Source organism: Aquarana catesbeiana, linkage group LG05, assembly GCF_042186555.1.
Source record: "Aquarana catesbeiana isolate 2022-GZ linkage group LG05, ASM4218655v1, whole genome shotgun sequence".
NCBI lineage: Eukaryota > Metazoa > Chordata > Amphibia > Anura > Ranidae > Aquarana > Aquarana catesbeiana.
The window spans coordinates 67,629,475-67,656,363 of record NC_133328.1 but is presented as its reverse complement, the minus strand read 5'-3'; the positions used below and the strand labels follow the sequence as shown (position 1 = coordinate 67,656,363).

Genomic DNA, 26,889 nt, shown 5'->3' with positions numbered 1-26,889 from the left:
ACACACTGTATAATACACACTGTGTCAGGATGCGTGCTTGTCACTATATATGTATTGTATTAGGGTCTTTTGTATTTTTTTGACTAACACTAGCAGCTGCACCTAATATTTTATTTTATTTAATTTGTCTGGTTAGCGCAAAAATTCTTTTTTCTTTATATAGTAAATTAGGGATACGTGAGGAGACGGAGCGAGTGAGCTGAGGGGTAGAGAAATGGATTTGGGTATCGTCAACATAGAGGTGGTATTGGAAGCCATGGGAGGCCATCAGCTGACAGAGGGAGGAGGTGTAGATTAAAAATAGGAGAGGTCCAAGAAGAGAACCTTGGGGATCCCAACAGAGAAAAGAAGAGAGGAGGAAGTAGAATTGTAAGTAACGCTAAAGGTGTGGTTGGATAAGTGGGAGGAGAACCAGCGAAGAGTACAGTCACAGAGACCAAAGGCATGGAGTTTTTTGAGGAGGGGGTGGTCAACAGTATCAAAGGCAGCAGAGAGGTCCAAGAGTAGGAGTACAGAGTAGTGTCCATTAGTTTTGGCTGTTAGTAGATTGTTTGTTAGTTTTAGGAGAGCAGTTTCTGTGGAGTGTTGGGGACGAAATCCAGACTGAAGGGGATCAAGGCTATCATCAGCAAGGTGGTCGCTCAGTCGGTTGTAGACCAGACGTTCAAGGAGTTTGGATAAAAAGGGGAGCAAGGAGATGGGGGCGTAGGTTGTTAAGCATGGATTGGTCCAGTGAGGGCTTTTTAAGTATGGTGCTGACAAGTGCATGTTTTAGGGAGTAAGGGAAGATGCCAGAAGAGAGGGAGAGATTGAAGATGTGGGTTACAGAGTGTAGAATAGAGCCAGAGGGGTGAACGTAGCATTTGCAAGGGAACAGGATCCAGAGGGCAGGTGGTAAGATGTACTTTAGTAAGTAGTTTAGCAACCTCGTCTATAGTGGTGGGGTTGAAAGAGGGAAGTAATGATTGTACCTGTGGGCATGAGGTGTAAAGCGTGGAGGGTATCTGAACAGTAGAGATCTCCTCACAAATTGCATCAATCTTCTGTTTGAAGCGATCTCCTGGGTAGTGGGTGGAGGACAAAGTAGAGAGTTAAAGTTAGAGAAGAGTTGATGAGGACGGGATGATAGGTTGTTAATGAGTGATAGAATAGTTCTGCTTGGCAGTGAGGAGGCTGGAATTGTATTTTTGGAGAGCAATTTATACTTGTTGAAGCCTTTCTGAGACTTAGTCTTACACCCCAGATGCTCATGAGCACGACTGTTTTTACAGACTTCTAGTATCTAGACACAGCTGGAGAGGACAACACACAGGAAGGTTTTACATGATCGGCGTTTCCCACTTTGTGTTACATGCAATACTTACCACTGCACTGTGATGATCTGAGGCACCGCCGCAGGAGCCCAGCACGGGAGTTATACAGCCGACATGCCTGCTATGATCCTCTGTAATGGGGGATCATTTATGTCCGGTAAAATGTAACCCCTTTTATACTAGTGGTGGCTCACATCTCTTGCTGCACAACAGTTGAAGAATTTCTTATGGATGGACTTTTGCAATTTGTGTTTTGCACGGGTGGATTATTTATTACCTATTGAGAGACTTTTTTTCTTTTTATTATTGTTGTTTATTATATTGTTTTATGTGCACTCAAGGTTTATTAATAACGAGCATAGAGTATATCAATAAGGCTATACTTATTGGTTTCATTTATCACTGATCACTTAATAATTTTCATTCATTAGCGCGATTCAGGTCTTTTTTCTATTCTGGCATCATCGGTTTGCCAAGGTTGAAAGGGGTCGGGGCCCGATTCTGTGTGTAGTGAGGGGGGCCAGTGAGTCCAGTGAGGCTAGTAGTGAAGCATTGTAGACAATAGTGGTTAGGTCGGTGCAGGATAGGGGTGAGATTTCTTTCTAAGAGGTCGTCGGTAGCAGAGAAGAGAAGAGTTGAGATGATGTAGGTTTCTGCGGGTAACTTAAGCGGTTGGAGGGAGAGGAGGTGGAGAAAAGAGAGAGAGTAAAACTAATGAGGTAGTGATCAGAGAGATGGAACTGATAGTTGGAGAGGTTGTGTGGAGTGCATAGGTGGGAGAAAACTAGGTCAAAAGTATTGCCTTCAGAGCGAGTAGGAGCATGTATCCATTGCTTCAGGTCAAAGGAGGAGGTTAAACTGGATTGGGTATATAGGATTGTAAGACTCTTTCCTCCCCCCCCCCCCTTTTTTTTGGTTGAACTAGATTGACTTGTGGTCTTTTTTCAACCAAACTATGACAACACTGCCCCATAGATACAGTAGAGCGAGGGAAAAAGTTACTTTTTTTTTTTATAAAGAAAAAGACCATAAACTTACAAAAGGTGAACAGCTATCTTTATGGATTGATAATTTAACTGACTTGGTAGAATAAAAGTCTATAGAGTTACCTGAGAAACTTTGAAGACATTCTTGTACAAAGTCAGTGGAATGTCCCAGGATTCCTAGCTTATCATAACTTATAGCCCCAAGCGGACAATACACCCAAGCCACGACTGTTTTTACATCTAAATGAGGTGTTTTAAGCAATGCATGCCTCCTGATTGTAAGCTCCAAACTTTCCGCTTACATGAAAAAACATTTTTACAGGTCTCTCAGCCAGCAGTAGAATTATTTCCAGGTGTGCTTCTGCCAGCTTCAAATGGTACCCTACTTCACAGAGGAAAAGTAATAGATTCATATTTGAAGGGTGATAATGGGAGAGGTAATGGAAAGGAGTGTGTGTACATATCTATATAGATATATGTGTGCATGTGTGGGTTGAGAGAAGGATGGGGGGGGGGCGGAGGGGAAGAGGAAGAGAAGGATGCTGGGGGGGGGGGGGAGAGGAAGAGAAGGATGGGGGGGGAGAGAGAAGGATGGGGGGGGAGGGGAAGAGGAAGAGAAGGATGGGGGGGGGAGGGGAAGAGGAAGAGAAGGATGGGGGGGGGGAGGGAGGGGAAGAGGAAGAGAAGGATGGGGGGGAAGGGAGGGGAAGAGGAAGAGAAGGATGGGGGGGGGGGAGGGGAAGAGGAAGAGAAGGATGGGGGGGGAGGGGAAGAGGAAGAGAAGGATGGGGGGGGAGGGGAAGAGGAAGAGAAGGATGGGGGGGGAAGAGAAGGATTGGGGGGGGAGGGGAAGAGAAGGATTGGGGGGGAGGGGAAGAGAAGGATTGGGGGGGAGGGGAAGAGGAAGAGAAGGATGGGGGGGAGGGGAAGAGGAAGAGAAGGATGGGGGGGGGAAGAGAAGGATGGGGGGGGGGGAAGAGAAGGATGGGGGGGGGGGAAGAGAAGGATGGGGGGGAGGGGAAGAGAAGGATTGGGGGGGAGGGGAAGAGGAAGAGAAGGATGGGGGGGGGGAAGAGAAGGATGGGGGGGGGAGAGAAGGATGGGGGGGGGAGAGAAGGATGGGGGGAGGGGAAGAGAAGGATGGGGGGAGGGGAAGAGAAGGATTGGGGGGGAGGGGAAGAGGAAGAGAAGGATGGGGGGGGGGAAGAGAAGGATGGGGGGGGGAAGAGAAGGATGGGGGGGGGGAAGAGAAGGATGGGGGGAGGGGAAGAGAAGGATTGGGGGGGAGGGGAAGAGAAGGATGGGGGTGGAGGGGAAGAGAAGGATGGGGGTGGAGGGGAAGAGGAAGAGAAGGATGGGGGGGGGAAGAGAAGGATGGGGGGGGGAAGAGAAGGATGGGGGGAGGGGAAGAGAAGGATTGGGGGGGAGGGGAAGAGAAGGATTGGGGGGGAGGGGAAGAGAAGGATGGGGGGAGGGGAAGAGAAGGATTGGGGGGGAGGGGAAGAGAAGGATGGGGGTGGAGGGGAAGAGAAGGATGGGGGTGGAGGGGAAGAGGAAGAGAAGGATTGGGGGGGAGGGGAAGAGGAAGAGAAGGATGGGGGGGGGGAGAGAAGGATGGGGGGGGGGAAGAGGAAGAGAAGGATTGGGGGGGAGGGGAAGAGGAAGAGAAGGATGGGGGGGGGGGGGAAGAGGAAGAGAAGGATGGGGGGGAGGGGAAGAGAAGGATTGGGGGGGGAGGGGAAGAGAAGGATTGGGGGGGGAGGGGAAGAGAAGGATTGGGGGGGGAGGGGAAGAGGAAGAGAAGGATGGGGGGGGGAGAGAAGGATGGGGGGAGGGGAAGAGAAGGATTGGGGGGGAGGGGAAGAGAAGGATGGGGGTGGAGGGGGAAGAGGAAGAGAAGGATGGGGGTGGAGGGGGAAGAGGAAGAGAAGGATGGGGGGGGGGGAGAGAAGGAATAAGGGAGGGGGGGAGGGGAAGAGAGAAGGAATAAGGGAGGGGGGGAGGGGAAGAGAGAAGGAATAAGGGAGGGGGGAGGGGAAGAGAGAAGGAATAAGGGAGGGGGGGAGGGGAAGAGAGAAGGAATAAGGGAGGGGGGGAGGGGAAGAGAGAAGGAATAAGGGAGGGGGGGAGGGGAAGAGAGAAGGAATAAGGGAGGGGGGGAGGGGAAGAGAGAAGGAATAAGGGAGGGGGGGAGGGGAAGAGAGAAGGAATAAGGGAGGGGGGGGGAGAGAGAAGGAATAAGGGGGGGAAGAGAGAAGGAATAAGGGGGGGAAGAGAGAAGGAATAAGGGGGGAAGAGAGAAGGAATAAGGGGGGGGAGAGAGAAGGAATAAGGGGGGGGGAGAGAGAAGGAATAAGGGGGGGGGAGAGAAGGAATAAGGGGGGGGGGAGAGAAGGAATAAGGGAGGGGAAGAGAGAAGGAATAAGGGGGGTGGAAGAGAGAAGGAATAAGGGGGGTGGAAGAGAGAAGGAATAAGGGGGGTGGAAGAGAGAAGGAATAAGGGGGGTGGAAGAGAGAAGGAATAAGGGGGGTGGAAGAGAGAAGGAATAAGGGGGGTGGAAGAGAGAAGGAATAAGGGGGGTGGAGAGAAGGAATAAGGGGGGTGGAGAGAAGGAATGAATGTGGTGGAGAGAAGGAATGAATAAGGGGGGGTGGAGAGAAGGAATGAATAAGGGGGAGGGAAGAGAAGGAATGAATAAGGGTGGTGGAAGAGAAGGAATGAATAAGGGGGGGTGGAGAGAAGGAATGAATAGGGGGGGGGTGGAGAGAAGGAATGAATAAGGGGGGTGGAGAGAAGGAATGAATAAGGGGGGGTGGAGAGAAGGAATGAATAAGGGGGAGGGAAGAGAAGGAATGAATAAGGGTGGTGGAGAGAAGGAATGAATAAGGGGGGGTGGAGAGAAGGAATGAATAGGGGGGTGGAGAGAAGGAATGAATAATGGGGGGGTGGAGAGAAGGAATGAATAATGGGGGGGTGGAGAGAAGGAATGAATAATGGGGGGGTGGAGAGAAGGAATGAATAATGGGGGGGTGGAGAGAAGGAATAAGGAGGGTGGGATAATAGAGGGAGAGAGAGAGAGAAATAAGGAATGGAGTGATAAGGCGGAGAGGAAGGAGGGGAGAGGCAAGGATAGTCAGGAGTGAGGGGCATAAAGTGGGAGTGATGGGGGAATAAAGAAGATGAGAGGGATAAAGGGAGGAAGTGATAAGTGCACAGGAAGAGAACGGGAGGGGAAGACCGAGAGAAAGGAGTAGGGGCAACTGCTAGAAGATGAATGACACTTATAGGACAGGCAGACAGAGAGGAGTGGCTTGTGGGGGAGGGGGTGTGTGTAGGGATTATATCAGGGGTGTTCATGCATAGTCCAATTTTTCCAGTTGCATTCAGATCCTTGTAAAATCTTTAAAGTTGAGGACCTTAATGACCCCACTAAAAAGTGTATTATGCGTTGCAGGCCATATGCATTTCATTTACTCTAATCTTGTATAAACTAATACTCTACATATGGATATCAGCTGTAAGAACAGTATGCAGCTTCCCTGTTTATGTAGGTATATAACCATGAATAGATCTGCCTGGAATCCATTATGAGACCTCCAAAGGCCCTTTGATGTTATATGAGCAGTGATCTGTCAGGGGGGGGGGGGGGAGATATCTTTTTAACATACTGTAGTATTAGAGGATCAGCCTTCATTAGCCATACACAGAGCTGATATTTAAAATACACGCAATGTCCCTGCTTCTGCAAATTAGTTGGCGACAGAAGCACAGAAATATTCTTTGTTCATAAATCGGTATTGGGTACAGAGCCATCACAGACACGTGCTAATTTTCGGCTTTCAAAACCAGTGTTAAAAAAAAATGTTTTCTTGGTAAGAAATGTAAAGTTACATTTTCATTTACATGTTAAAACACAGCCACATGCAGAAAGAAATGTGAATTCAGGGTTTGAGTCAGAGGAATCTGCACATCTCATCAATCTGCTTGTGTTGAACATAAACATTTGGGTGGGATTAAAGGAATAATTCTTCCTCTGCAGATACTGGAGGCGGAGTTCTGACTGCAGCGAGGGCAGATAGAAGAGTCATTGATGACACAATAGTGGCTCTAGTGCATACATTTACAACCCAAAATCAAAACACAAAAGTCAGTTTTTTTTCCAGCATGATCTGCAATAGAATGTTAATGTGGTAGTAAAAAAAAAAACCCAACATGTAAGATATTGCAGCTTACCAGTCATTAGATGTGGTGGCTGCATTTGGTTTTTAGGCTTTTTTCACCTGGTGATCTGGCCAGTAACACATCTCTTGTATTAGAGTGCCTCCATTCTGGATGAAGGAGCACAGGGGCACCTTTGGACAGCAGCATTGTTAATATTGAAAATATTTGTCGACTAAATGAATACTATTTTAGTCGACTAAAAACAATTGAGATGACTAAAACTAAAATGGAATTTTAGTCAAAAGACTGAAACTTGATGTCAAAATTAGTCGCTTCAGCCCCGGAAGATTTTACCCCCTTCCTGACCAGAGCGTTTTTTGTGATTCGGCACTGCATCGCTTTAACTGACAATTGCGCGGTCGTGCGACGTGTCTCTCAAACAAAATTGATGTCCTTTTTTCCCCACAAATAGAGCTTTCTTTTGGTGTTATTTGACCGCCTCTGCGATTTTTATTTTTTGCACTATAAACAAAATAAGAGCGACAATTTTGAAAAAACGCATTTTTTACATTTTGCTATAATAAACATCCCCCAAAAATATATAAATTTTTTTCCCCTCAGTTTAGGCCGATCGTATTCTTCTACATATTTTTGGTAAAAAAAAAAAAAAAAAATCGCAATAAGCATTTGATTGGTTTGTGCAAAAGTAATAGCGTTTACAAAATAGGGGATAGTTTTATGGCATTTTTATTAATAATTTTTGACATTTTTGGGACCATTGTCATTTATACAGCGATCAGTGCGATTAAAAATGCACCTATTCCTGTGTAAATGACACCGGCAGTGAAGGGGTTAAACACTAGGGCGCAGGGAGGGGTTAAGTATGTCCTAGGGGAGTGATTACTAACTGTAGGGGGGGGTTGGGCTAGCAGTGTCATTATTCTGATCTCTGCTCTCGATGACAGGGAGCTGTGATCAGTGTCCTGTCACTAGGCAGAACGGGGAGATGCTGTTTACATCAGCATCTCTCCGTGAGACGATTGTGGGTATTCCCGCGGCTATCGAGTGCACGGGACCCGCGACCCGACTCACGGAGCTCCCGGCCGGCGCGCACCGCGCACACAATGGCACGGCGGGAAATTCAAATGAACGTACCTGTAAGTCCATTTGCCCAGCCGTGCCATTCTGCCGACGTACATCGGCGTGCTCCGCTCGGGAAGGGGTTAACACTGCACCACATAATAAGTAGGGCCATCTACTAAGCTGCTAAAAGAACTAAAAAAAGAAAAAGGCTTTTCTAAATTTTTTCCTAATATTCAATGTTGGTAATATATTTAGGCAATGTGTGCAATGGCATTACATCCAATAGAAATTTGTTTTTTGGGTTTTTTATATTTTCAAGTTGTACCTCTGCTTGTCAAAAAGCAATATATTTGTTTATACATAAACCAAATTTAATGAAAACACAATATATCACAACGGCCAAATCTGTGTCTGTAGTGCATGTTCAAACCTAATACCAGAAATAATAACATGTTATGTAGATTTTTACTCCAGGAGTATATAAGGAGTTTGGCAATTCTAAAGAAATGCTTAAATAATGCATTACAATGTAACTAAACCCATTCAATTTTAGTAGACGATAATGTACTGGAGATTTTAGTCGACAAACAATTCAGACGACTAAAACGGCAATTTAGTCAAAAGACTGACAAGCTAGATCAAAATTGATGTCAAAATGAACACTGTTAGATATACTGGCACATTTAGATACACAAATTGAAGCCAAACTCCAGCTCACACTTTATAATCAGTTACAGCAACAGTTTTTTCCCTTTTAGAATAAAGGTTTTACATAAGTAAATTAACCATTTACCACTGACAGGGGTGCTTACAATGATCAGCTTTTGTCTCATTTCTCCAACTTATACATCTGCAAGTGAGGTTATTCTTTTGAACAACAGACTTACTGGCTGGATCACCGGGCGAAAATAAAGGAAACAAAGACTAAGAAAAATAATGCAGCCACTACATCTTAGAACTGGTAAGCTGCAATATAATAAAATGTTTGCTTTTGGGTTTAATACTGCTTTAAAATGTTTCCAGATCCTTAGAGCCAGTTTGAAAAAGGCTACAGCCCTACTTCAAAGAATTGTGTACATGGGCTGCCTGGGATCAGTGTGTATCCATATACAAGTCATTGAGATTGGTTTACTGAAAGAAGCGGTTGTTCAATTTGCAAAGTAGGAGACATCGGCTGGTTAAAAAAAACCCCCAAAAAAGGATGACATTCGGCCCGTGTGTATGCCAGTCTGTCTGACACATTCTGTCGGAAGAGCATGCTGGAAAACCAGCAGCCCGACGGACTTCTGATCAGTGCTCTCAGCCAATGGCAAAAAGCGCTGATTGGAATGTTCTGGCGAGGGTTCCGTCCCCCTGTCAGTACACAACAGCTCAGCGGGGGAGATCACTGCACTAACTTTGCATAGTTAGTACAGCGGCTCCGACTGGAGCACTTTTTTTTTTTCCGCTCAATCTGCTGGATGTGTGTACCAGCCTTTAGAAAATCGGATGTTCAGTTTAATTGCTCAATCATGTGCTGGGAAATATAGAAAAACAGTAGTTTTGATCACACACAATTGGTTGATTGAAATGAACACACAGCTTCCAATGTTTAAGCTAAATGAACAATCACTTTGCCAAGTCAACAGTCTCTACTTTTGGTAAATCAACCTTACTGTGAATATATTGTAGGCTTGTCCTGTTTGTAACCAAAAAAAAAAAAAAAAAAAGTATCCTGTTCCTTTAACCACTTCAATACTGGGCATTTTCACCCCCTTCCTGCCCAGGCCAATTTTCAGCTGTCAGCGCTGTCGCACTTTGAACAACAATTGCGCGGTCATACTACACTGTACCCAAATGAAATTTTTATCATTTTTTCCCCACTAATGGAGCTTTCTTTTGGTGGTATTTGATCACCCCTGCGTTTTTTTATTTCTTGTGCTATAAACAAAACAAGAGTGGCAAGTTTGAAAAAAAACACAATATTTTTTACTTTTTGCTATAATAAGTATCCAATTTTTTTTTTTTTTTTTAAACAAATTTTTTCCTCAGTTTAGGCTGATACATATTCTTCTACATATTTTTTTTTAAAAATATCGCACTAAGCGTATATTTATTGGTTTGCGCAAAAGTTATAGCATCTACAAAATAAGGGGATAGATTTATAGCATTTTTATTTTTTTACTAGTAATGGCGGTGATCTGCGATTTTTATCGTGACTGCGATATTGCGGCGGACACATCGGACAATTTTGACACATTTTTGGGACCATTCACATTTATACAGCAATCCGTGCTATAAAAATGCATTGATTACTGTATAAATGTGACTGGCAATATAGGGGTTAACCAGGAGGGGGCGCTGTAGGGGTTAATGTGTTGCTAGGGAGTGATTCTAACTGCGGGGGGAGGGGATTCACAAGGGGAGGAGACCGATCGGTGTTCCTCTGTACAAGGAACACACCATCGGTCTCCTCCCATCTGACAGGACCTGGATCTGTGTGTTTACACACACAGATCCACGGTCCTGCTTGGTTACCGGGCAACTGCAGGTGCCCGGCGGACATCGCGGCCATCGGGCACGCGCACCGGCACCCGAGCGATGCGGCGGGCGCACGCCCCCTGGGCTGCCTGAAAGGCTGCGCCGTCTTATGACGGCGGCCCAGAACAACAGCTGCACCGTCCCGCCGTCATATGACGGCGGGCGGGCAGCAAGCCTGTTATATAGCACAGTGCTTGTGCTGTGAAATTTGGCCCCTTGCAACACCTGAAATACCTGGCTGATCCTGCCCTCCCTCCTGTAAAATGACCACGGTTTATCATGGCTGCTGAGCCATAACAGTTTATGTGCCTCCATCATCCGCAGCTCTCCTCTGTCCTCTCCCCCTCCCTGCCTGTCAGCACCTGTGTTTGTGAGACGTCTCCGCCCCCCCTCCATTTGTTATAAAGTAAATATTAAAAAAACTATCACTGCTAGCCCCTCTTTTACACCATAACACAATGTAAATATTTATGCAAAACAAAGCCTATAAAATACTGTTTTTTTCAGAGCTCTTCAGTCCAGTCACGTGACTCCCGGCCACAACTCCTCCCCCATCTAAGGGATACAGCGGGAGGGGCTGAGCAGCCAGCACAGCAGTCACGTGACCTCCCCGGCTGACATCAGAGGAAGAGCTCAGCCCCTCCTGCTCTAGCCCGTACATCAAAGGAGAGCAGCCGGGAGTCACGTGACTGGCCTAAAGACATCTGAAAAACGTTATTTAGAGGCTTTGATTTCCACAAATATTTACACTGGCTTTGATGGCTGCATAAAAGAGGGGCTGGCAGTGACTGTTTTTAGATGGGTTACAACGCTTTAAAACGTGTTAAATATAATGCGGGCACCTACCTTAATACAGCATGTCAAGAACCCCAAGAGCTCAAAAACTGAGCGCTGCTATATGCAAAGGTAAACACTTGCCAAAGTTGAGCGCTGGCCTCCCCTACTCTGCCCTATTAAACACTGTGGCTGCCCATCATTGTGAAGAAACAAAAGGGAGTTGCACAACAGGGGCCAGGCTAGCCTTGGACATTGGCGTTCCCTAGGTCCCTCAGGAGCGGCATCAAGGTATGTCTCTACATTTTACTGAGGACAGTTTGTGATCTTCTGAGTAATGCAAGACTAAGTATTGTTTTTGTGTTTGAATATTTTAAAATTTTACTGACAAACCTATAAAAAAAATACAGTGAGGAGAAACAAAACCACATGTTATAGTTCTAGTTGAGTTTTGGAAATATTTCAACAGAAACCATTAAGCTGGAAGAGGGCCATAAGCAAAGGGTTAGATGGATGCATGTAGCCCACAAACCACCAGTCTGCCTAGAGGGAAAGCAAACGATTGCATTAAGATGCAGCTTGACCTCATTTATGTTGCTGCTGAGGTATCGGTACTTTTGGCAAAGCAGTAATATGCAAAGCAGGGCCAAGGAAGTCTAAGGCAAAATTTAGGATTGTTTTTCAGAGGCGTTTGACAGGTAGAGAAAAGGCGATTTGACGCCTTCTCACCACCCATTTCAACTCTGTAGGTGTCGCACCAATGTGCTGGAATGCATGGGTTGCAGGGAGTTTGTGGCGAGGCCCCATTTACTTGAATGGGTTGCACTCAGTGGAAGTACTGCCTGGCAAACGCAACAGTAGTGATTATGTGAACGCCCCTGTCCATGGTCCACAACTGAAAGTCTAAATGAGCCCTTAGGCTACCTCCTTGGCTTTGTTATGCCATATGACACAGCAAAAGGAAGGCCAGAAAGATTTTTCACCCACTTTGAGCGCCAGATCTTACAGAGGTCAACATCGGAAGAAGTTCTGGACAGCCGCACTCAAAAAAAGTTTTTGCCTTTTATTCAAAAAATATCAAAAATACATGCCACAGCAGAGCAGACAAAAGAGCTTACGCATTTCACACTACAAAAAGTGCTTAATCATAGCTAGTAATCACAAGAATCAAAAGTGAAATAAATACTATTTGTTACAATCCATGTGACTTCATAATTAGTGGATTGATCAGTCAATTGACGTGCCAATTAAGTACCGTGAGACACCTGAATTACAACAAATGCTGTGAATAAAATAAGACCTTTATTATGTGATTGAAAAAAGTGCAACTAAGTAGAACAATGTGCAAACAATATTTGTATAAATATATGTGGAAATAAATAAAAAGCGAATATAAAGTGATGCATAAAAGAATATTGATATTAGAATATGTAAAGTAAAAAATGAATGGATGAAATTGTATGTTTATATATAAGTGAACCAATTATAAGACTCATAAGTGCTAAGTGAAAAATGAATAATAAAAATAAAAATAAAGAAATGATAAAGGAATAAGGAATGCCATGTAAAAAATATAGACTAAATGTGTTAACGAACTAAGTCTGATGAATGTTAAATATGTAAAAAAGTTCTAATCACCTCATATCCTCACATGGACGCCTCCTTCTGTTAATGCATGCAAGCGCTAGATATACAAGATAAAGCAAGATAATAATGATCTAGATATATATTGGCGATATTGGCAAATAAAATAATGGCAGTGATAGCAACATTGTAAATGTTCATAGTAAATATAAAGGCAAACACTATGTAAAATTGACACTTATTATACTTAATAGTATTTGCCTTTATATTTAAAGATCTAGAAATGGTTTGTTTCGACAGTGCATATATATTGGTCAGTGTATTGATGCTTCAATGAGTGCTCTGACCGATTTGTTCATTTGCTACATTTATTACTCATTCATTTACTGTTGTCATCTACACAACACTATGAACATTTACAATGTTGCTATCACTGATATCACTGCCATCATTCCATTATTTTATTTGCCAATATCGCTACACTATATCTAGACCATTATTATCTTATTTTTTATCTTGTATATCTAGCGCTTGCATGCACTAACAGAGGGAGGTGTTCATGTGAGCCATGGCATTAAGTATAATAAGTGTCAATTTTACATAGTGTTTGCCTTTATATTTATATGTATCGATCTAGTAAGGGTTTGTTTCGACAGTGCATATATATTGGTCAGTGTATTGCTGTTTCAATGAGTACTCTGACCGATTTGTTCATTAGCCACATTTATTACTCATTCATTTACTGTTGTCATGAACATCTACAATGTTGCCATCACTGATATCACTGCCATCATTCCATTATTTTATTTACCAATATCGCTACACTATATCTAGATCACTATTATCTTATTTTATCTTACATATTATTTAACATTCATCAGACTTCGTTCATTAACACATTTAGTCTATATATTTTTTACATAGCATTCCTTATTCCTTTATCATTTCTATATTTTTATCATTCATTTTTCACTTAGCACTTATGAGTCTTATAATTGGTTCACTCATATATAAACATACAATTTCATCTATTCATTCATTTTTTACTTTACATATTCTAATATTAATATTCTTTTACACATCACTTTATGTTCACTTTGTATTTCCACATATATTTATACACATATTGTTTGTATGTTAGTTGCACTTTTCTCAATCACATATTAAAAAGGTCTTATTTTATTCACAGCATTTGTTGAAACTTCAGGTGTCTCGCAGTACTTAACTGGCACGTCAATTGACTGATCAATCCACTAATTATGAAGTCACATGGGTTGTAACAAATAGTATTTATTTCACTTTTGATTCTTGTGATTGCTAGCTATGATTAAGCACTTTTTGTAGTGTGAAACGCGTAAAGCTCTTTTGTCCGCTCTGCTGTGTCATGTATTTTTGATGATTTTTTTAATAAAAAGGCAAAAACTTTTTTGGAATGCGGCTGTCCAGAACTTCTTCCGATGTCGATTGCTATATATGCATTGCCAGCACCTGGGCTTCTAAACTGGAGGAGAGGTTTTCCATCTTTGTCTGACCTACCTGGAGCGGCGATATCCCCTTCCTAATCTTACAGAGGTAGGGGGAAATTTGTGCGGGGGGGGGGGGGGGGGGGGGAGGAGGAGGAGAGGGGAGATGTGTGTTCCATTGACCCAAGCACTCTGCTTTACTTGTTTAATATGTTTTTAGTCATTATGGCCCCCCACCCTATTAGATTGTAAGCTCTTCTGAGGGCCCTTTTAATCCTTTTGTATTTTATTGTATTATAACTGTATTGTCTCCCTTTTATATTGTAAAGCGCTGCATAAACTGTTGGCGCTATATAAATCCTGTATAATAATATAATGGTCCAGTACAAACTGCATGCATAATAATTGCCATGGTTTATACTCCTGAAGAAGCAGAATTCAGTTCCGGTCAAGTCTCCAATCCTTTCACCTGAACGATTATGCTTAGTGACGGCATCATAAATTATTTGGTTGCCGCTTATAATGCATTTGAGTACTTTAAAAGCAGATGTGTGGGTTGTGCACAACATTGACTATTGAGGCAAGTTAGGATGTATTAAGACTCTACACTGAGCAATAAATTTAAGTGAAAAAAAAAAAAAGTGAATTGATTTTACTATACATGTCTAGTTGGGTACACTAAAAGTCTGCCTGTGTTATGTACTACATTCTATATAAAATGTTTGTCAAAGGAATATTAAGCTTCTTGGAGATTATCTTTAAGCCTTTACATTTGACATGCTGGTCAATTTTCCTTTCTGGTCCCTTAGACAATTCTCTCATTTGCGTTCTTTGGTTCATGTTCAGTGTGGTGCACACTATACCATACTTTTTTCTCACTGAAATAGGCTGACACATGATTGAAAACATGTGATCTTGATTACAGAAATCCATTTGCTTGAAATATCATTATGATCAAATTATTTTTTCTAGGCATACCAACAAATCTGTCCAGGCCACTACAGAAAGTTTTGTATACAATTTTTCTCTTTTCACACATTTTATTCTTCATTCTATGAAATACCAAGAGAGTATGCAGGCAAGCATGAGACGATTGCTTTAAAATTTCATGTCTTTTTAAGATGAATGAGCCCTGGTTCACAGCAGTGCGGCATCAGTGCGATTTCATGTGCCGCTTACTGACATCAGTGCGACTTCATTTACGCAAATGTCAATGCAAGTCGCACATGAAATTGTACAGAAATAGTGCGGGAACTTTTTTTTTTTTTTTTTTTAAACTCCTGCGACATGGGTCGTGGCAATATGAACGGTTCCATTGTCAGAAACGGAACTGTCAAGTCTCCTGACAAGTCGCACTGGTGTGAATCCAGGCTTAAGCAATGTTTCAATCAACTGTAAGTGTCCCCATCTGTAAATGTAGCTTAGTTTTAGATACGCCATAGCCTATGGATTCTGCAATAAATTCTGCCTAATGAAAGCAATGTGGGCAGTTTAATGGAACCTAAATGTGAAATTACTTCTATACATGCCAATTTTAAATTATGCATCAGCATGCAAAGGGGGTAAGTGTTAAACCGCTGTATTATTCACTGATTAAAGACTCCCAACAAAGAAGTTAGACTCCAGTGCACAATACCATGTGCCCATTTATCTCCAAAGCCAAATGTTTTTGTACCAACTATTTCCTTCCACATCAGTCTTCGAGACAGCAGGAAATCACATATGCAGCTTGTAATAAATTGTTTTTCCATGCGACATGCCGAATCGCCAGTGACATTACTTTGTAATATGCCATGACAGCAAAAAAAAAAAAAAAAAAAGAAAATTGCTGTAGACTACAAAAGAATAAGCATCAAGTACTTGTAGCAGTCAACAGAATCTATGTTTTTTTTTTCAGTTACTTTGCTTTATAATAAACTAAATTAAGCCAACAAAAGGGCTTATTAAACAATACTCTGCTTTGAGTAGCGAAGTGCACCTACTCCTAAAAAGAAAAAAAAAAAAAAGAAAACAAAAAAACAAACTACCATTCAGCCATTTAAGGTACCTAGGTCACAGAGACATGGTTAATACTGGTCACTAAATTTTCCTCACCAAATTATTAAAAAGGTCAATGCCATCCCTAACCCATTGCAGAAGTGTGACACCACAATCTTTCCATTTGTGAATGTGGGCTGAACTGCAAATTCTGTTTGTGATTTTTCATCACGGGAGTCTCTCAGATTTAAGGTGGCACATTGGACTCATCATCTTTAAACAGTAGACAATAACAGGTAGTTATAGCTATTTCTACTTTAAAGCAACCGGTCATGACAGACGACTCTGGTGTAATTCATAACCCCCTTGGGCAAATCATCATGTGGCTGTCATGTAGATTCTTTGGCTTTTCTACCAAGTCCCTGCTATGGAAGAAGTATGCAGCTTGTGAAGCCAAACTCCCAGCTGGCATACTTGTTCAGGGTTGCGGACTTACTCAGGAAGCCAGTGGGTTAGCATGACAGCGATGGAAATGGTAACGGCTGAAGAAAGCCAGAAAAGTATTTCTCCTATGACAGGTTTAATGTAGTGAGTGGCAAGTACTCCACAACCAAGAAAATATGACACAGGTCAGAAAACAGAGCCAATCCACATAACAGCATACTAGAAGTACAGCACAAAAAGAGCCAAACTTTTCCTTAAGGTATATTTACATCAGATGCAGTGGGACTGCGTTGGGCAGCTATTCCAGGGCAGTCCCACTACAAGGACAAGGCAAAATGTCTTGACTCCTATGTGCCCAGTTCACTGAACTGCGTTGTGGTGGTGTGCAGACACGGTGCTCTGAGAAAACTTTTTTTTTTTTTTTTTTTAAACAGCGCAGTGCAAGCCAATCCACTGCCTTGCACTGCCTGGCAAATGAACTTTATGAGACGTCTGTGTGAAATCTCAAGTAAAAAAAAAAAGAAAAAAAAAGGAAACAGTGTGATCCCCTGAGCATAGCACATCACCACTGCGCTCATCTTAGCTGGATCGCACCGCACACCAACCGCTGTGCTGCAATGCAGCAGCTGGTGTGAATGAGCCCTTAAAAGGAGAAGTTCACCTTTTCTAATATTACACCCGTATACAGGGTGTAACTTAACATGTTAGTGCTGCCCCCGCTCTCCTTTGATCCCACTGTAACAGCATAATGGGGATTTTCTCCCTGTGTCTGCTGCCACAATTCAAAAAAGATGTGGCAGTGTGGGGGCACCGCCCACCCAGACGTGTCACTCATTCACAGTGTTCTGTGAATGGGAAACTACAACTACCGATGGCCTTTGGGGCTGTCAGGTTGTAGTTCTCAATGAACTACCACGGTGCTGTTGAGTGCTGTGGTAGTTCATTGCAAGTTCCTGTCAGTGTGTAACTGAATGCTTGCAAGAGGTACAAGCAAACAGCTTACACAGTATGCAAGAGCCCTGCATAGCACCCATGATCTGCTATAAAAAATAAATAAATGAATGCACTTTGTTACCTGCCAAAACATGCAAATTAAATTTTTTTTGAAAAGGTAAACTTATCCTTTAGGATTAAAGTATCTAAACCCAAAAACAAAAATGTATATACTGCAGCTTAATGGCCATTAGACGTAGTGGCTACATTCGTTTTTTTTTTTTTTTTCTCAGCCTAAAAAACATTCTTGGCAAGGACAGAAACTAAAACGTAGACCTTGCCAGAAAAGGCGTGTCCTGGTTAGCTTCTGTGAGTTGACCTGGAAACTGGAACAGAGCCTTTTGGAGGGTATCCGGGGCAAGCCTCCTACCCACTGATTATGGCCCATGGAGGAGACTGGGTATTTTGACTACTTCTTTCGGTCAGAGCATAGTAAAGTGCTAATTTCAGCCTCTGATCCCATTGAGAGAGCAGACAAAATCCCTAGTCTCCTCCATGGGCCATAATCAGTGGGTAGGAGGCTTGCCCCTAGTCCCCGCCAAAAGCCTCTGTCCCAGTTTGGTCTATCACAGAAAAAAAAATATTCTCTTTCCAATCAATCCACTAAGTAATAGAGCTGATCACAGGCAGATATGTTTGAAGTCATGTCTTGCGGCTGGTACACATGGGCAGCAGAAGCTGGCCAACATTCAGCCAGTGTGTACAGCAGCCTTTCCGACAAAAGTCGGCCTAACATCTAGCTTCTGTCGAGCGGGCAGGCTGGAAAACCACCAGCCGATTGGTATCCTATCAGTGCTTGCAGCCAGCAAACGCAGACCGGCGTGTTCTGGGGGGCAATCCCCCTGTCAGAACACAATAGCACAGTGGTGAGATCACTGAACTAACATCTCAGTTAGTACAGCGAGCTCCTCTTTTTTTTGTTCATCCTGGGCTGAATAAAAAAAAAAAAAAAAAAAAAAAAAAAAAAGACTGTGTACCAGGCATTAGGGCAAACCATGGCTGTCTCCATAATTCAAGTGGAGAAGTGAGTGTAGATATGAAGGGACTTGAAGTATGCTACCTGCAGCATAACAAGGAAATTTATTTTTAAAAAAACGCAAAATTAATGCAGCTACTACAACAAAAGACTGCTAAATATATTAAAGTTTTTGATTTTAGGTTTGCACCCTTCATGTCAATTTACCCCATCAATGCATGGGAAGTTTCAAATTGTAGGGTAGTATGATATTCAAATATTAAGCAAGATTTCTGCTTGAAAACCAGGCTCCGCTCCTTCTGCACCACAATTCTGCCCAGTGAGACCACTGTTCATAGCAATGGGCCAAAAGTTCGGAAGCGGCCAGATTCTTGATCAGGAAGTCTGGTTCATAGTCAGATTACAGCAAGCAGTGCAATTCAGGGCAGCCCAAACACTGAACAGCTGAGAATAGCTAACATGAGACATAATGGGCTGGGTTTACTAAAGGCAAACAGACTGTGCACGTTGCAAGTGCGGATGCGCCAATTTTCCCCAGAGCTTAGTAAACGTGGTGAAGCTCTGCTGATATCCATCACGAGCAAACAAAAAATGCATTTTTTTAAAATCTTTCTTGCACCTGATCGGGTATTCATTACAAAGTGAATTTTTACCACATTTACTAAACTCTGGTGATAATGAGTGAAACTGCACTTGCAAAGTGCACAGTCTATTGGACTTCGTTAGATCTACCCCATTGAGTGGCCTGCAAAGAGAGATGACATTCTGGACAACCTAATGTTAAATGCAGGTACTTTAAAGTGAACCTGAAGTAAAAGAGCAACTATGTGCCAATAATAAGCAAATATGATAACAATGGTCATAAGAGAAAAATAGCTTGGCTGCCAGTTCTGACCTTCTAAAAAAGCTGGTTTCATGGCCTGATCCCCTGGTTTCAATATTAATGAGGCACTGACCCAGAACGGCTATGCAGCAAAGAAAATTTCACCTCCTAAATTGTATACATATTATGGGCCAATGACTTTGAAAACACAGAAGCAAGATTGGCATTACAGCCAGAAAACTAGCACTTTTCAGAAGAGGTGTTTAACAGGTGCAGCCTCTATATTTGTCAAATGACAGGTTTGCAGACAAAATAAATCACTTGATATCACATAACTTGAAAGTCCTAAACCATTACATGACAGAGGGGACTCAGAAAACTAGAACAACCGGTCCTGTGCTGCAGGGGCCCACAACAGTGCTTACCATGGATTGGGGTTATGGCTCTGCAAAAGCAATGTAATGCTTTAAAAATGCCTTGTGTGAAGCACAGATATAACAGACCTGTCATGCAAAAAACAAAAGACTTTGCCTGTATACACTTGTTTACATATAGCCAATATTAGCCTTTTTTGCAAAAAACGGTCTTAAAGTAGAATTGCTGGCAGAACCTAACTGCACTTTAAAATACCCCCTCTCCCTGCTCCCAACACCCATTCTGACTCACCTGTGCAAGAAAGATGCATATAATTTACCTATTTTCAGACCATTCACATGTGATCACCCCTGTGTCAGCCAGTGCCAGATGTAGGGGACAGAAGGGAGCGCTGGACAACAGCTAATAATGCTTGGGAGTGGTGACATCACCCATAGGCTCCTATGGCCCATCCATGGTTGGTGTTCCCTCCTCTCCCCTGCAGCACACCACTGGCCACAGAGCCGGATCACACGACTGGAGCATCCTAGAAATAGGTTACATTCACAGATCTTCCCTACACAGGTTAGACTGAATAGGTGTTAGAAAGAAGGAGGAGAGAAAAATTTTAAGAGTAGTTGGGTTTTGCTACTTTAAAGGGGTTGTAAAGGTAATTATTTTTTTTTTTAAAAATAACAAACATGTTATACTTACCTTCACTGTGCAGCTCGTTCTGCACAGAGTGGCCCCGAACCTGGTCTTCTGGGGTCCCTCGGCGGCTGTTTCAGCTCCTCCCTGCAAGCATTAACCACCTTAATGCGAGCTCCCGCATGGTGGTGAGTGCTTGCGGGCGCGCTCCCGTGATACAGCCGGCGGCTATAGCCGCTCGCTGTATCACTCGGCCCCGCCCCCCCGGCGCGCCACGTCATCGGATGTGATTGACAGCAGCGCGAGCCAATGGCTGCGCTGCTTTCAATCCATCCACTGCAGCCAATCAGCGACCAGGCTGAGCTGCAATGAAGATGACGAAAACGAGCAGCGAAGATTCGAGGCGTCAGGTAAGTAAAACGGGGGGGCTGGGGGCGGCGGTATTGTCAAAAGTTTTTTCACCTTAATGCATAGAATGCATTAAGGTGAAAAAATTTTTACCTTTACAACCCCTTTAAAGCAAAACATTATTCAGCAAATACAAAGGCTTGCTTAAAGTGTATCCAAAGAGCCCCCCCCCCAATTTAGTAAACAGTAGAGAAGGGTTAAAACTAGGGATGCACGGATACCTTTTTTTTACCTTTGCAGCGCAATTTGAGCCCATACAAAATGAATGGGCTCAAATCTTACTGCAAAGAATCGCATGTGATTTGAAAAGGAATGCAGTCCTGTCCCAATCGCATGCGGTTTCCCGCTCCTATGTGAACCTAGGCTGAAAACACTATGACAAGCCTCGGTTCACTCCGGAGCGGCGCGGGTCCTGTTTAAATCGCATGCGATTCTTTGCAGTAAGATTTGAGCCCATTCATTTATTGCATATAGCACCGCAAAAGCATCGGTTTCGGGTATTGGATCATGTTCACGAGTACTCGTGAAAATACTCAGTACCGATAATCGGTGCAACGCTAGTTAAAACCACTGCTATCCAAGTCCCATTGAGGAGATTTATTTTCACTTCCTGTCCTGGAGACACAAGAGGAATAGGTCCCAATCAGAAGAGTTCCCTTCCATGTCTGTTCACGTGACAATGCAACATTTTTAAAAATCATGGTGACAGTCCTCAAGACAAATAGAGGGGACACAGACAGCAATAAAAACCTGAGAGGTGTTCTAACTCCTTCCTACTCAAATGAAATGGAAAGAGAAAACTGTTTCGGCTTTAGAGACTCTAATTTGGCCATATAAAAAGCAATGATGGTGTGCAAACTGCGGGAACTGTGCAAACTGCGGTCATATCAGATGATTTGGTTTGGCGCTGCTTGTTATTGGGTATCGCCTTATGAACATGATCATGGTTTCTTGCACTGAATTGTCAGTTCACGCACTGAAGTAGGTTAACATTCAGTACAATGATCCCTCAGCAGCTGCGTGCCGATCATTACTGAGCCTGTGAGAAGGATGGATCTTGTTCTATAGCTCTCAGTGGCAATAAGCGAGGATAAAGCAAGACTGCAAGATATCAAAGTGCTGGGACAAGTCGGACAGTTTATTCCTAACATGGCTCTTATTACCTTCTTTGTCAGCGACTGCTCAATTTCCTGCAGCTGGGCACGTGAGCTGCGCTCTACGACAGACACTTTGGTGTACTCCTGCTTTTTGTTAAGCCTGTTCTTCCAGTCTTCCTCCCCGCTTTTCTTCAGTAGCGCCAGCCTAAGAAGGAATAATATGCCACATTGTTTGTGAGACATTCCACACAAGTCATGCTGTCCACAGAGACCCGGCAGAACCTTTCAATGCACTTTCTAGGACACTGGCGTCATAAAAAGCTAACAAGGGATGCCATTTGCTTTCTGATATCTGAACAGAAAGAATATACACAAAGTGCTGATTCAAGCACTGCCAGTAACGTCTGAGTAGATGATAAAGGAGAACTCCGGTCAGAATAAATATCAATAGTAAACTTATAGAATGTCAGATCACTTGTGATTTCTATTTAAGCTGCAGAAGTTTAGATCTACTAAAAACTATAAATAACATTCCACAACCTGTGCAAGTCTGCATTCATTGATAAGGGGCAGCATACTGCTGGATAGAATTTAAGTGGAGAGCCCATCAAATCTTAGGCTTGGTTCACATCTGTGTGTGTGTCATGAATGCGTGCAAAATTGCATGCTTTCATGACACGCACAGAAACACGCTGCTCTTTGGCAGATGCACAGGGGTGCCATTAGAGCTCCAGTCGGTTTTCTAAAAGTGAAGTCTGCAACTACAAAAACTGTAGCTACTGACTTTTATTAAAAGGGACAATTATCTGTACCAGGATCCAGCGCTGTGCTCACCCTAGGGCAAGGATATGCAATTAGTGGGCCTCCAGCTGCTGCAAAACTACAAGTCCCATCATGCTCTGCCTCTGGGTGTCATGCCTGTGGCTGTCAGAATCTTGCTATGCCTCATGGGACTTGTAGTTCTGCAACAGCTGGAGGTCCGTTAATTGCATATCCCTGCCCTAGGGGGTGCTGAAAACCTTCTTTGATACTTGGCCCTGGCATCTTAACTGTGGGCACCAGCCTGTGACAACTTGCAGCTTCACAGCCAGGTGCCCACTGTGCATTGTGAATGGTCCCAGTGTCTTCTGAAACCTGCGACGTGTCCCAGAAACAGGAATTTCCTCTCACTTTGTTTGGCTATGGGACAGGAAATTAAGCGAAATCTCCCCAATGGTATACAGATGGGGGAAAAAAAAAAACCACACGTTTTTGGCTATAGATCTACTTTAAGCTGCCTGTGCACCTTCCAGTCTGATTGCACAATCTATTTTAGATGTGCCAACAATTATGTAGCACGAGAGTCTAGCTGGCCGGATTGAGTGGATTGTTTAGATAGGGTTACTACCAAATAGTTATTCGTAGATCTAAATAGATGTTGCACATTCAAATTACACAGCAAATGGATAGGGTTAAGAGGTATGTAAGGACACTTTTGGATTATTACTAGTTGTTGGCTCTGAAATCTTCACCTTGAGCATAAGCTTGTAATGCTGATAGCCAACATACCAAGGGCAGGGGGTCAACTGACCACAGTTGGAGGACATTATTCCGTCTTAGCTCTTGATGCGCTATAGAGGAATTCATCCAGGAGCCAGTAGACAATTTTATTTGGAACCAGGGAACGTGTGCTTCCACTAACAGCAGCAGAAAAGGCTAAAAAAATATTGCAAGGCACATTCACTAAATGGCTAGTGGCCTTTATTCATTACTATGCGAGAGATAGGCAATCATGCATGCTACCACATTTGACTGAATACTATGAAAACTATAAAAGCAAATGCTATACACAACACACAAGACATATTGGTAACCAAGAATACAAGAAAACACTAACAATTACATTACTTCAAAATCGTAATAGTGGTCTTACTCTTAAATTTTCCAGTCTAGAGATGTCCATGTCATTGGTTGACATCCCAGCCCTGTAGTCCTATAAACAAATTCTGCACAACCTGATAAGGTTTACAGGGATGACATGTTTTCATATAGTTTTTAGGCTCCATTCACACTCGTGCGACTTGTCATGCAACGTTGGACAAAGTCGCATGACAAGTCGTTCCTCATATTATCCAATTGATTACCATTCATTGATGTACAACTTAAAGTTGCAGCGACTTGAGGGCCATAGACTTCAACGTTAACCCTCAAAAGTTGCATGAAAGTCACACCTGAATGTTATACAGTGCAACAGTTGTCCATTATCATTGATCAAAGCCTAAGCTGCAGCCCAAAGTTGTGCAACTTTGGAGTCCTACAAGTCTGAATGGAGCCTGAAGGCACAGAACAATGTGCAGTAAAACCCAATCAGAATTGAGCTTTCAATCAGAACTGTATTATACATATTGGTGCATCTCATAAAATTAGATCATCAAAAAGTTCATTTGCTTCAGTAATTCAAATTAAAAAGTGAAACTCATTTTATATAGATGTTTTACACACAGAGTGATCTATTTCAAGCATTTCTTTCTTTTAATTTTGATGATTATGGCTTACAGGTAGTGAAAACCCAAAATTCAGTATCTCAGAAAATTTTATTATTACACAACAATTAAAAAAAAAAAAAAAAAAATAAAAAAAAAAAAAAAAGGGACTTAATACAGAAATGCTTACTGAAAAGTATGTCCATGTCCAGTATAGTATGCACTCAATACTTGGTCGGAGCTCCTTTTGCATGAATTACTTTATCAATGCGGCGTAGCATGGAGGCGTTCAGCCTGTGGCACGGCTGAGGTGTTATGGAAGCCCAGGTTTCTTTGATAGTGGCCTTTAGCTCATCTGCATTGTTGGGTCTGGTGTCTCTGATCTTCCTCTTGACAATACCCTACAGCAGTGATGGCGAACCTTGGTACCCCAGATGTTTTAGAACTACATTTCCCATGATGCTCAACTACACTGCAGCGTGCATGAGCAACATGGGAAATGTAGTTCCAAAACATCTAGGGTGCCAAGGTTCGCCATCACTGCCCTACAGATTCTCTATGGGGTTTAGGTCAGGCAAGTTTGCTGACCAATCAAGCACAGTGACACCATGATCATTAAACCAGGTATTGGTACTTTTGGCAGTGGGGGTAGGTGCCAAATCCTGCTGAAAAATGAAATCACCATCTCCATAAAGCTGGTCAGCAGAGGGAAGCGTGAAGTGCTCTAGAATTTACTGGTAGAGGGCTGCGCTGTCTTTGGTCTTGGTAAAACACAGTGGACCACCACAAGCAGATGACATGACTCCCCAAATCATTACGGACTGTGGAAAATTTAGCATTTCATTTGGTAATCAAAGCGCCGGAGTCTGAAGGAAGAGTGGAGAGGCACAGAATCCAAGTTGTATGAGGTCCAGTGTGAAATTTCCAGTCAGTGATGATTTGGGGAGCCATGTCATCTACTGGTGTTGGTCCACTGTGTTTTATCAAGTCCAAAGTCAGCATAGCCCTCTAACTAGGAAATTCTAGAACACTTCATGCTTTCCTCTGCTGACCAGCGTTATGGAGATGCTGATTTCATTTTCTAGCAGGACTTGGCACCTGCCCACACTGCCAAAAGTACCAATACCTGGTGTAATGATCATGGTATCTCTGTGCTTGGTTGGCCAGCAAGCTCGCCTGACCTAAACCCCATAGTGAATCTGTGGAGTATTGTCAAGAGGAAGATCAGAGACACCAGGCTTCCATAAAAACTCAGCAGTGCCACAGGCTGATCGCCTCCATGCCATGCCTCATTGATGAAGTAATGCACGCAAAGGGAGTCCTGACCAAGTACTGACTGCATACTAAGGTTGTCCTGATACCGATACTAGTATTGGTACCAATACCAAGCATTTGCGTGAGGACCTGTACTCGCACAAATGGTCCCGATGCTTAATACGATACCTGGTAATGAGGCGGTGTTGCTCACAACAGGTAGGGAGAGGGCGGAGAGAGAGTCCTCAACAGGCTGGCAGCAGTGGAACTAGGCAAGCTGGCCAGGGCAGGGGTGCAGCCGCATGTCCCGTCAGAATTGGTGTCCGGGGCCGTCACATTCGGTAACGGAAGTGACGTTCCGTGTCCCCATCAGAGGTTGAACATACCGACGCCCATCTTGGTACACCCTGCATTCGGCTGCAGTAAGCCAGCAGTGGACATCTTGTTACACCCAGCCCATATAGTTTGGGCTGGGTGTAACAAGATGTCTGCTGCTGCTTACTCTGGCCGAGTGCAAGGTGTACCAAGACGGGCATCGCAGCATATACTATATGATAAATGACATGAATAATGAGCAGAAAGAAAGGATTTTGCAATGCTATATAGCATTTAAAAATCCTTCCTTTCCTCTCCTCATTCATTTAATTTATTATACCAGACCAGCAATTGCCTATCAGTGGCCCCCACCAGTGGCACCTATCAGTGCTAATTAGTGCTAAAAAATCAGTGCCACCCATCAGTGCTGCATATCAGTGCTGCTTAACAGTGCCACCTAATCCTATCAGTGCTAATCAGTGCCAGGAGATATCAGTCTGTATTGTGCTTTGAAAACGGTCACATGACAAAAAAAAGTATCGGTAATGGCAAGTACTTGAAAAAAGTATCAGTACTTGAACTCTGTCTTAAAGTGGTATCGGGACAACCCTAGTGCATACTATACTGTATATGGACATACTTTTCAGTAAGCCAACATTTCTGTATTAAAATCCTTTTTTTGGTCTTATGTAATAATCTAATTTTCAGATAGTAAATGTTGGGATTTCAGTAGCTGTACTCCATAATAAAAATTAAAAGAAATGCTTGAAATAGATCACTCTGTGTGTAACACATCTATATAAAATATACAGCGTTTCACTTTTTGACTTTAATTACTGAAATAAATGAACTTTGATACTCAAGGTTTTTGAGATGCACCTGTATATGCCAGAAAATCAGGGTAGCAGGGCAAGAAGGGTCAGCACCAAAGAAACATGTTTATAATGCATCTTTTCATGATGATTTTACCTTGCGACATCTAGACTGTTCAGCGCAAGCTCAGTAGCAGAAATGACAGAAGTACGTGGACAGTTGTAAGTCTCACTGCATTTCAAATTGTACATATCCATCTCTTTCTCTATAGGACACAGACTCTCCACCAGCGTTCTTTTCAATCCCAGGTTTCCTCCAGAGGGTGCTAGGGGTTCCTTGAGAAGTGAGCATTGACAAACTGATCCCCCAACTATAACGACTACCAGTGTAAGGGGTCACATCTACTTGACCACCAATGCTAGGGGGCTTTTTTTTCCCCA

General features: G+C 43.1%; 1 protein-coding gene across 1 annotated transcript in view; it reads right to left on the bottom strand.

The window, feature by feature from the left end:
- The window catches only part of SVIL (supervillin), a gene marked incomplete in the record, with an annotated part of 193,364 nt that overhangs the window by 83,002 nt on the left and 83,473 nt on the right, over window positions 1-26,889 (bottom strand). The window contains 1 exon segment of the mRNA XM_073629849.1: window positions 21,672-21,810. Within this exon segment, the coding sequence (XP_073485950.1) occupies window positions 21,672-21,810 (139 nt within the window).